General features: G+C 42.3%; 1 protein-coding gene across 1 annotated transcript in view; it reads left to right on the plus strand.

The window, feature by feature from the left end:
- LOC120556957 (E3 ubiquitin-protein ligase SMURF2-like) overlaps positions 1-12,756 on the plus strand; it is a 64,767-nt gene that overhangs the window by 14,617 nt on the left and 37,394 nt on the right. Inside the window, exon 2 of the mRNA XM_039796873.1 lies at positions 12,163-12,201. Coding sequence (XP_039652807.1) covers positions 12,163-12,201 — 39 coding nt within the window. The remainder of the gene's footprint in view (positions 1-12,162; positions 12,202-12,756) is intronic.

Genomic DNA, 12,756 nt, shown 5'->3' on the forward strand with positions numbered 1-12,756 from the left:
ACTACACGTTTGGGCTTACCAGGTCTGTCCAGAGTCTTCCCCACCCCTGACCCAACTCACCACCAGATGGTGATCGGTTGACAGCTCTGCCCCTCTCTTCACCAGAGTGTTCCAAAACATACGCGCCTCAGATCAGATGAAACGATTATAAAATCGATCATTGACCTTCGGCCTAGGGTGCTCTGGTACCAGGTACACATATGAGCATCCCTATGTTCGAACATGGTGTTCGTTATAGACAATCCATGACTAGCACAGAAGTCTAACAACAAACAACCACTCTGGTTTAGATCAGGGAGGCCGTTCCTCCCAGTCACGCCTCTCAGGTGTCTCCATCATTGCTCACGTGGCGTTGAAGTCCCCCAGCAGAACAATGGAGTCCCCACTGGCGCCCCATGCAGGACTCCACTCAAGGTCTCCAAGAAGGCCGAAATACTCCGAACTCCTGTTTGGTGCATATGCACAAACAACAGTCAGAGTTTTCACCCCACAACCCGCAGGCGTAGGGAGGCGACCCTCTCGTCCACCGGGTAAACTCAACGTAGGGGCTCCCAGCCGGGGGCTTGTTAGTATCCCCACACCCGCCCGGCGCCGCACACCCTGAGCAACTCCGGAGAAGAAAAGAGTCCAACCCCTATCCAGGAGTACGGTTCCAGAACCGAGACTGTGCGTAGAGGTAAGCCCCACCAGATCTAACCGGTAGCGCTCCACTTCCCGCACCAGTTCCGGCTCCTTCCCCCACAGAGAGGTGATGTTCCACGTCCCCAGAGCCAGCTTCTGCTGCCCGGGTCTGGTCCGTCGAGGCCCTTGACCTTCACTGCCACCCATGTGCGGCAGCCCCCCCCCGCCCCCCCCCCGCGGTTCTTCCCACAGGTGGTGGGCCCATGGGCTGGAGAGATGGGAGCCACGTAGCTTGTTCGGGCTGTGCCCGGCGGGCTCCGTGGCAAACCCGGCCCCCAGGCTGCGCCCGGCCGAGCCCGCCCGTCTGGGCCTGGCTCCAGACGGGGGCCCCGGGCTTCCTCCGGGCAGGGTCACTCCATTTCTACCTTGTTTTTCCATTGGGGTTTTTGAACCATTCTTTGTCTGGCCCCTCACCTGAGACCACTTTGCCTTGGGAGACCCTACCAGGAGCACAAAGCTCCAGACAACACAGCCCTCAGGTTCACAGAGACACACAAACCTCTCCACCACGATAAGGTGATGGTTCACGGAGAAGGAAGTATTTACCATAATCGAAAAATTCAAATGGAAGGTTTTTGACTTAAAACTATGCAATTTTACATCAGTTTGGACCATTACTACTATCAATGCCCAAAAAGCTTAAATACAAAACAAACATCACAGCCTTGGTCTGAACATTTTATTCTTCTGGCAACGTTTACCCTGTAAAATCATATTCTTTAAATCAAAAGAGCAGATTCAGAACACTTTTAAACAGTGTTTCATTAATTCTATTTATTCACAAATAAAAAATGGTATGATAAACGGTACTTAAGGGACAGTCTTGTTACTTATATGCTAATCAGCTATTTGGCACTCAATTAGTGTGATGAACATAATCTCATCAGGGCTTATTATATTGCATTAGTTCCAACCCAACGCCTAACAGAATGACTGACTGGTAGATAATGCACTCTCATCGGCAATATTATGTACCGCTTTTGCAGGTTGGGAACATTGTATCCATACATTATTGCACCGTTCCCTGCGTTTATTCGGCTTAGGCACACATGGCGCCTAAGCCGTATTATGGCATGAAAAACCCTGCACAGCTCATCAAAGTTAAAATGGTTTACTTATTTTTGCATGCCAGGTAAATGTCAGCCAATAAGATTTGTACAAACTAAAAAAAAAAAAAAATGTAGACATCCTCCTAATAATACAACCTTGGGGATTTCAGTGCAGACTTGCAAGTAAATGTGACAAATGCCATTTTCTAGTCTACTTTGCTCATTGTTGTATCCCTCTTCTCCTCTGTCATCTCCTCTTATCGCTTTCCACCATCCCTGCTTCTCCTCCCTCAGTGTTTCCACTGTTGCCAGAATGTCATCACTATCAAAATTCCCTGGTCCAAATTAACTTCTTCCCTTTCTTTCCCTCCCTCTGCCTTCCCATATTTATCTCCCTTTCTCCCCCTCAACTGTCTGCATTCCACAGATTTGGGACTCTAGATAGACCTCTCTCCACCCCTCCTCACATTCCTCCCCTCCCTCCTCCTTCATTCCAACGTAGATGCCTCCAGATGAACATTTTGCCTTTTTACCTTCTCACCCCTCTCCAACCCAACCCTCTTTCTCTGTGTAGTGAGTGACTACGTTCCACTCCAGATTCCTGACTCCAGATTGTTGGCGTCTCCTCTGGGAGCAGAGGGGAGGGGGAGGTGGAGTGTCAGCTGTAGACTGCTGGCCTCTCGAATGAATGACATAATTGGCATCCCGAGCATTCACTGGTCTGGAGAAAGGTTGGGAAAGTCAGTAATGGCTTTCCAGAGGAAGCACAATGTAGATTAGATCCCCAGTTTGGCAACATTGCCCAATTTTGGATACCCATAAACACAAATCAAAACCACACCATTATTTTTTTTGCAGTGTGAACTGGTCGCTGTAACATATAGGTGGTCACGTACACACAGTGTACTTGTGCTTGACATTTTTCCAACATGTGTGCCTAATCTCGGTGTGCTTTAGTGAGAAAGCGAGCCCGCCAGGGAGGCATGAGGACAGGAAGAGGAAGTGTTCTGTTGAACAATGCTGTGAATGAGACAGCATGGGGCTGTAGCAAGAGCCATAACCGGGGTAAAGAATGTGGGCCTTCAAATCTGAATGACTGTCACTTAATAAGTCAGGAGATGTCAGTGGGTGTTAGGAGAATTGTTTGAAGCTTTTCTAACTTTTAACTTAAAGATGAAGACAGCTTTAAATATTGTTTTTAATATTCCTGTTAATTGCTCAAATAAAACCTCTACTAGGCCACCTTCTGTGACTTTGTAATACAGCGTGGCTTATTTGGTCTAGGTAAGATTACTTTTGCTGTTTTAAAATCAAGCAATTATGCTCTAAAAAAAAGGATATTCTGTGTAAAATTGAAAGTGTAGGAACCCTGCGAAATAGCTGAGTGAAGCAGCGTGGGTCATTGCACATAGACCACTTTTGCTGGCATCAGGTAAAGGAAATCTAATTCTGGCCTTGGGCCGCAGCACATGTAGATTTTTTTTTTGAAGAGGTATGTATGTTCCTTAAATGACTTAAGTGACTTTTTCCTTGCATTATCAATCTTCCCACTTTGACGATGTATTGGTCTGTTACCTGATTCCTAAAACATTGTTATTATAACGTCATACTTTTTGATAGACATGCAGTTTTTAGGTCATTGCTAGTCTTAAGGAAGCATTTGTCCATTAGTTTGTCCCCCAGAAAATATTCATGATCACCTTGTTGGTAGACAACCACATCTCTCACAGTTGGCTTTATACACTCTATTAAAGTGAAGTTTAAAATGATCTAGTTAATGTTTAAACTTGACACCTCAACATGAACTGTTATGTGTCTCTAAGTCTCACGACTTACATTTGACGTCATCCTTACTCTGCTTAGGTTGCATTTAATGAGCTCCACCAGGTTATGTTCCAGTTCCCGTTTCTAAGTAGTTACTGAACCTTTCTGTTTGCTATTATCTTGTGTTTTGTTGCAATTGAGTTAAACCTTTGTATCTGTCTGTCTAGTCTCGCATTGCCAGACCTCTCTCCACAGCGCTGCGGAGGAGGGTCTGGCCAGTCCACACAGCATTCCGGGATACGAGAAAAACGTGCTCTGGTTTATTGGCAATTCTTTAAACCAAACGCAATCGTCTTGGGTGTCCCTAAGCACCGGACATACTAACGGTGCCTCTGCAAAATAGCCTCGGGAAGGAACTTGTCTTGGTGGAACACGTGCTCGTTCAAAAGTAGTTTTAGTCATGCAACAGAAAACTCAGATTTGACAGATCTATGTATTTAGCTGTCTGGATTTACCCTGCAGAGATCTGAGGAGCAGTTAATTATAGTCCTCAAAAATGGGCCAGAGTTTAGAATGCCAACACAAAGAAAGCGGAAGGTGAGGGACATCCGTCCCAAAATAAGGGACAACAAATCGGTCAGTCAGAAAGGCTTTTTGAAAATAAATAGTTTTGCTAAAAACTATTTTAGTTGTGAGACGGCTTTGTCAGCCTTGTCACAGTCCAGTGTGTTTACTTTATTTTTTTTTTAAGATTATTTTTTTGGGGCTTATCCCTTTTTAATATACAGTGACAGTGGATAGACTGGAAAGGGGGAGAGAGATGGGGGGACGACACGCAGCAAAGGGCAGCAGGTCGGATTCGAACCTGCGCCGCTGCAGAGGCCGCCCCCAGTTTGTTTACTTTTAGTCAACCCTCAGCTACACTGTTGACCGTGCTAATATTTGGTAACGCTTCACATTTATGTGAGTAATGTTGTGTTGGTTAAAGACCAGCACAGCATTAAACAAACACATTAGCTCATTACAGAATCAAAACTTGAATTTGACGCTTTTGTCAGTGACACTCACTGATAGGTTGATTTTAAGATTCAAATATTGCACTTATTTTTGTTGTATTGCCAAAAAGATAAGGGAACTTCATTGCGTTCAGCGTCCATGGAAAGTTGCAGACTTGTACCAGTCACGCAGCCTCGATGCTGCATGCGTTGTCGTGGATGCAGCCATTTTCTCAGTATGGAACCACTTGCGCGACCGGTACAAGTCCGCAGATGTCCGCGAAACGCAAGCCTGGCTCCACCTCATCAATTAGTTTAGCTAAGGAGTTGAACGTTTAGTCTGTGTGGAGGACGGCCGGTTTAATCTGCCAGTCCTCATCGATAAAGTGGCTCTCCACTGAGTAACTTACAGCAGAGAGCCATGAGATTAAAGCGCAACTTGCAAGCTCAAAGTTAACACTAGCAAGTTAACAAGCAATTGAGAAATCTATTGTATAGCCTACTTTTGTTTTGCCATGCAACAAACCTTTATTTTTTTTTTTTTTTATAATATTGTTTTTAACTGTTATATACTGAGTATTAATTGGTCAAAATTCTTATTGTCGGTTAAACTGTTAATTATTAACATCCCTAAATAAGATCCTTGGAGCACCACTACTCTGAAACAGTGTTCTTCATGACAGTATCAGCATCAAGCTCAGCGACTGGATGTGGATACAGCACGGGTTGACTTTCCTGTCCTTGTAGCTCTTCCGGAGAATTAATTGAACAAATGGACCACAGAATGGCTGTACATGACCATGGAGTTGGCAGTGCACAATCACGCAATCGTCTACTGGAGTTACGGACCACAAACCCTTTGTCTAGGGCAGAGCAGCCCAGCTCAGCCCCCAGAGTGCAAGAGGCTAGAGGCTAGAGGCATGCTGGTGGTTCAGTGGACTGTACAGTGCAAATCATACACTATTGTGATTTTGAATACAGCTCATTTTCCCAAGTGCTAGGATCTCTGGGCCATTTGATCAAGCTTCATCTGTCCACTCCAACTACACTTTTATGCATTGATGCCATTAACCATCATCACAAAACAATTTTTTCTAAAATACTATTCATTTTCAAGTGACGTTTATCTTATAATGATTTTAGCTGTGAACCTTTGCAGTTGTGCTGCACATTTTCACAACTCTCACAGCTTTCATCTTATTCAGAGTCAATAATACCACCATGAATGAATGAAACGGCAGCATTTGTTGTTTTAAAAAGTACAAATTTTTCACTGTGTGAGTTATGCTGCACTAACAGTATATCTGTAAAAAGGAGTATTAATCTAAATGACCTGATCCATCAAACTGTGATGGAGTTTTCAAAAAGAGCATCCTCTTAGAAGTTAAAGGAGTTGGAGGAACATCAGACTTATCGCGCCCGCTATCCCTTTTCCCAACGAACAGAGCGAGGCCCCCCCCCCGTCTAAGACCTTTGACCAGAACTAATGCTAACCTTCAGCCTGACCTTTGTATTCAGGCAGACAGAGACGATAAAAAGCTTTGTGGTCTGAGGCCTATTGTGCATATTTTGTAATGAATACTTAGGGCCTTTTTTTTTTTTTTTTTTTTGGTAATGCACAGTATAATTTTCATACATAATTTGCAGTGATTTATGTATATTGCAATGTTAAACTAGTGGGGCTGTATTTAGATTTTGTATAAGTGCTATTGCAGAGGTATTTGTCCTACTACATATATACTATTACATAATATTTTAATACAAATTTTTGCTTCACCCAACTGTGTTGTAGCATGGGACAGGCCACAGGCGACCCCAGGGAAGCGGCTTCACTTCCACTACACAGGGAACGATTAAAATCGGGGTGCGACTATTCTCCCCATCTCTAAACAGTATTGGGATAGTCAACGAAACCCATATAGCAGAACACAAGGCCAACCGTGTCTGTACGCATCCACTCCACAAATTCAAGTTGTGTCACATATAAAGGCGAAAGGCCCTGAGCAGATTTCATGTCTGACAGCCACTCAGGGCTGGCGTAATGGTATAATGGTATAGGTTTAATGGTGATTCTGTGAATACGCTAGGGGGCGTATCCCAACCCAAAACACTGTAAAGCATTATTATTATTTATTCCATTCACGGGGAATCAAACTAATGACTGGTCTCTTTGTTGACAAACATGACATTCACACATGAAGATACATTTTTGAAAACCATTTAACTGTTACTCATGGGAAGCCTCTAACTGATTTTATACATTTTCACAGGTACTGCGACATAAAATAAAAGATTTTTTTTATTTTTTTTTTGTCTTCAAATGCTGGTTTGCAAGCTCAATAAAGGTGTGGGCTCAAATGTTCACAATGTTCAAGTTCCCCTGGGGATTGGAAGCTATAGTTGACCTCTGAGGCTTAAGAATATATTGTCTGGGTCAATTACAGGCCACTGTCTGTCTCCACCTCCTTTAGCTACCAGACAGTGGTAAAGGCATTATCCCAGCATTTAACTAGCTTAGATAGGCTTGGTTTGGTGTGACTGACTGTTTGATTTATGGCTTGTTTCAGACTGGATTGGGGTGACTCCTCTACAAATCGTCCTAAAACAGCAGCTGTTTCAAATCCTTTTAATAAACAATGGAGCAGAGTTGACTTCTTTTTGACCCGTTAACTACTATTACAGCTTGGTTTAAGATGAGGGCAACTTTGGCTGGTCAAATGACTGAATCAGCAATATTTAGTGACAAACTTAATGTGAGCTCTTAATAGTTTTCTTCTGTTCTAGAAGCTGATATTTCCCCCTGATAAATGTTCTCAGACATGTACTGTGAATATGAGTAGACTTCGATTTTGACCAAATACTAATATGTTGGTTTCATTTGATTAAAGAAATATGTCATTATGTTTTTTTTGTTTTTAAGTCTGGAATCAAACTTAAAAAAAACAACCTGAATTGAAATCTGATAGATTGACATTGAAAAGGGTCATATCAACGCCAGAGAAGGTAGATAACGGCCTAGTTCATCGTGCTTTAATAAAGTTACAGGTTTTGGTATTGCCACCAATATCTTTAACCTGGTGGGAAGAACAGCTACCTAAACTTTCTCTTAGTTATGAGACCATGTCGCTCATACAGTCTTCTTCAATAGGAGTTTGTTAATGTAAGTGCATGTAAAAGGTTTGATTGTAACTTTAAGGTATGACTTATTTCAGTCATTTGTTTTGAAACAATTGCATGGTTAAAAAACAAGGGCTAAAACAAGACAAAATGTTACTGATAAATTGCCATCCAAAAGGTCAGGAATAATTGCAATCCTTTTTATCTCTTATTAGGCAACAGAAGAAGTCTTTGCAGAATCCCCTTCCAAACTATTTAGGAGAGTCCCTGGTGATGGTAACATGGTTGTCATCTACTCATCTGCTTAGTTGTTTACAGGACACTGTTTTGCAGACAGATTTATTGTCTCTCCTCTTACTGTTAAAGTGAGAGTTTGTGGTGGGGATGATGATGATCCAGGGACAACACTGAGGGCAGCTTCACCCCAGGGCTTCCTGGTTGTTGACGGATTCCTAGTTGACCTAGCTTTCCCTGTTAGGATCTGAATACGTCTGGTCCTCTGCCAGCCCTGGGTCACCATGGGCTGCCTGCTCATGTGGCAGCTATTCAACACTGCTGGGTCCCCACATGGTGCGGAGATGAGATTTGATTCCTCATTGATGCTAGGGTCCACAGTGGTAGAGTCTGTATAAGCCCAGATAAGATTATCAACATATTTAGGCATGTTTATCTAAATCCTTGTGGGGCTTCTGTAAAATGATATTGACATCTGCGGGGGTAGTATTGGCTACAATACTTTTAAACAGAGGTTTTCTGAACATTTCTCAGACCCCCTTTGTCTTTTAAAATCTACTGATGTATTCTCTTGAACTTTTCTGTTCTTTTTAAATTTCTTTTTGAAATAATACATTTAGTTTTGTGATGGCAGTGATATAGCGACTCAGCGCTGCTGAATTGCTAAAGATTGAACAGAGAACCCTTATGAAGCAAAGGCGCCAAGGAGCCCTTCATAGAAGAGGCTTTCTCCAGATGTCAGGCATGTTCATCAGCCCATCTATAATGCAGTTCTCTTGCGTAAAGAACATTAGCATGCTAATGCAAACACATGTCCAGATGGATTTACCTTGCACCTTGCTGTTGCATACATTCTCATGGTACTCACAGTACTTTGTCGCCTGGCTGTTTTTAAATGTGAGACAGGCTGTTGTAGCACTAATTTAGAAAAATCACCCATGAGTCAGTCATGTACCTTGTACAAACCTGGAATAGCATCAGATGTTTTTTTTTTTGTTTTTTTTGTCTTCAGAAGTCACGAAAACCTCGCTGGTAGTTTTATCGCAAAAAATGTGGTCACCGGTTGTCATTGTTGCTCCATTGTCTGTATGCCCCCTTGTACCTATTTGTCATCATCATTGTCAGTAGCAGCAGGCTGCTGTGTCTGGCAGCACAATTGGTGAGAGGACATTGATGACAATGAGAGAGGCTTCCCCCTTTGTGGTAATTGTGGCTGAGACACTGGAGCAGTGTGCAGGTTAATCCCTTAATCTTTATTAGCATAGTTTGGTAACCAGAGAGCCAAGTCTGTATTATTGCTTAGCACACTCAGGCCGCATTTCCACCTGGTATTAAAATCCGATCTGAGAGATCCGATCACAAGTGGACAACTCTTAAGTGTGTGTGTGTGTGTGTGTGTGTGTGTGTGTGTGTGTGTGTGTGTGTGTGTGTGTGTGTGTGTGTGTGTGTGTGTGTGTGTGTGTGTGTGTGTGTGTGTGTGTGTGTGTGTGTGTGTGTGTGTGTGTGTGTGTGTGTGTTCCAGCAATGTAAAACACACGCACTCTCTTCCGAAAAACAAGCCCTAGAATTGTTTAGATTTGCTTAGTCCTCACACACAAACAGACCCACCGTTTTTTGTGCCTACAAAATCATACAGGCAAACCAAAGACATGACAAATCCAGTCTGACTTTGGTTTTAGTGTTGGAAAACTGGGGCATCTCTTTACCACCCTTACTTTCACTCACTCTCTCTTCTGCATATTTCCCTTCCTCTAGAGTGTGAGTGAGTGTGAGTGAGTGTGAGTGAGTGTGAGTGAGTGTGAGTGAGTGTGAGTGAGTGTGTGTGAGTGTGAGTGAGTGGTGTGTGTGTGTGTGTGTGTGTGTGTGTGTGTGTGTGTGTGTGTGTGTGTGTGTGTGTGTGTGTGTGTGTGTGTGTGTGTGTGTGTGTGCTTCAGTTGTTACTCACATAAATCATACATTTGAAACGTGAAAAAGTATTGCCTGTCAGGCAGGGGAGAAAGAGGTTTTTAGTATTGTATTAAGTTACTGCTGACAAAGACCCAACCTTTCCTGATTTTCCTGCTTTATAATATCTTTTAAATAGCAAAATAACGGGACTTTTATTTCAAAGAATTATTAGGAAATGAAACAGTTCCACCGTTTTACGGCCGCAGCTTTGACCACTCAGGCTCGCCAGCTTCTAAATAGCAGAAGGAGAAGTTGCGATGTAACACTAAATGTCAACATAACTTTTGTTTGTTTACAAGAAATCTCCACAGGGCCCTTTTTTAAATAACATTTCCAAACCAATAGATAGAATGAAGTTTGTCACTAAACCTCTGCTGCTAATAATCTGGAATACATGTGCACCAAATAGGTAGTATATCTTCAAGGCAAGGGTTAAGGCCTAAGATGATGACCCATTTTAACTTTGGTGGCTGATTTTTGTCTCAGAGTTGGATTGTCTGTCCACAAATGTTCTGCCAAGATTTCGGGCCTCTGTTCCTCCCGTTTTTCTCTACTCTGCCGACAACACGGTGTCCGTTTTGTCCCACAGGAGGCTTTTCTGGCTGCCTCCGATTTGGCTTGCGCCCATACTGTCGGCTTTGGCAGTGTAATTTCCCCTGACAAGCTGATGGTTAGTGTTCATCCAGTTGGCCCAGTCAGTGTATTTTGGTTTGTGTTGAGATCGTCTATTCCCATGTTGTGATTCTGTCTGATTTGTCTGACTGTGTCATTTTGGTCACTGTCAAGATCGCCGCATTGAATGGGTGTAATGCTAGGTTGGTTTCCCAGGCCTTTCCATATCTTTTTCGGAAGTGGTGCTTGTTTCTCATTTGTGGCAGGTCCACATGCTCTAACGTGATCTATTGTGTAATCCATGTAGCCTACATGATGTCTCCAGCACAGCACTGTTTTGGCGTAGGGGTCCTAATATAATAACTGTATTTCTGTGCTTATATAAACTGAAATCTGAAATGGTCAAAAAGCTGTGCCAGCTCTTTGACCCTCTGTTGGATAACTGCATAATAATTCTGTCTTTAAAGATACTTAGTATATTCATAGCATATGTATCTTATTTTCTATATGAGGCTAGTGCTTGTAAATAATGCATACAGCAGCATACAATAACACTTTCACTACAGGTTTCAGAGCTTTATTAATTGTTTATATCTAATCTTGTGGTATGGCTTGTGGCTTTATTAGACAATGGTAGAGGGGAAGTGGCAGAAAATAATGCTAAGATAAAGAAGATGACAAGCGACAATGACCTTGACCTCTTTTTTTTTTTTTTTTTTTTTTAAAAGGCAGATGTCATATGCCTTTATGTCCCATTGCGCTGCCTGGGCACGTCGGACTTGCATCTTCTGTTTAACTTATGTATGTAAATTTTGTTTTTGCCCAGAGATGAAGACCATAATACGGGTGAGAAAGAAAGGGGTCACCTACCTGTATTGATAATGAAGTGGAAGTGCCTGATCATGATCATGAATAGAACAAAATAAATATGGATGGATGGATGGATGGATGGATGGATGTGTTGGTGGTAGCACTTGCAGAGAGATTAAACGGTTTTCTAGAGTTAAGCACCACCTCCATTTCATTGACCGTTGTTTTATTACCTTTTATCCTGTTGGTTTTCTTCGCCACAGCTCTTAATTGTTGCTGCTTGGCCTGCTTTGTCTCGCTCTATAAATGTCACAGGATTGTCTAGCCAGCTCCAAACAAAGCATCGGCCTGCATCAGTTTATCTAGGCCCTCCAACAGGAGGGAGACATTTGAAAGATTAAAAAAAGACATCAGCAGACAAACCCAAACACAAGCTTAATCTTTTAACTTTCTCTGTTTCTGTTGAAAGCCATTGTATGTTGTCTGTGATGCGAACCCCCCAGGGACTTGCCTCATACAGGAAAGAGTGCTTGTCTACTCAATATTTTACAAGGAGAAACTCTTAAGACTGGTCTCCTTGCCTGTGATGGGACAGTGAGGATGGACAAACCTAAATGTCGGCAAAAAGACAGCAGTAATCACTCAAGGGAAACTTAAGTTTTAAAGACAAAAAAAAATCATAAATAATGAAATATTTGAGTTAGCTGGGCTTTTACTAAAAATATTACCGGAGAGAGAGTTTGTAATTTAACTTGCACAGAGAGCGATGTACTGTATACTCTCTTAGAATAGATATTCAATGGAAAAATGACATTGAAAGCTGACCATGTATATTGAGTGACAACCAATTTGTTTGTGCAGACAGTCTTTGGCCTTTTCTTAAAAGAATCTTATTTTCCACGCACATCTCATTTTTAATTCATTAACACCTCTTTGTATGTCTTCTCTTTCAGTCCTGTGTGCAAAGAATCTGGCAAAGAAAGACTTCTTCCGTAAGTAGAGCCTATTTTTACATGTTGCTATTCCTGTCCCATTCCCACCCTTGTGCATTAGAATGGGCTTTGTCACCAGTGGCAGATTGCTTGGCTTTTGAAGCTAGGCTGTAAATGAAGTCCCATGGGAGCGGTCTGTCTGTAATACACCCTTGGAGGCTTTGCACGCACAGGGACCCATCGCTAACCTAACTTCTAGTAATAGGTATCAGGTCCACTGATACAGAAGCATGAGACTTAATTAAAAAGGGTTTAATTAAACTGGACAGAAATTACCCCTAAAAGCAATTACATGAGAATAAAAGCAAACTTCACTGTGTAGTCAAGAAGACATTTCATCCTCTGATTTTGCATTCTGCTGTTAAAACATCACATGGCATGTCAAATCATGCTAATTTTGTAGTGGTGGAAAATGAGGAGACTTAAATATGTTAATAAGTGGGCTCTTCCTAGCCTTGTTTTGTTTTCTATTAGAAAACAAGCTAATGAGAATATAGAGAAACTGAAGAGTGCTACACCATAATAGTGAGATTGGACTCAAACATGTGGACACAA

This window comes from Perca fluviatilis, chromosome 1, assembly GCF_010015445.1.
Source record: "Perca fluviatilis chromosome 1, GENO_Pfluv_1.0, whole genome shotgun sequence".
In the NCBI taxonomy this organism is placed as follows: Eukaryota; Metazoa; Chordata; class Actinopteri; order Perciformes; family Percidae; genus Perca; species Perca fluviatilis.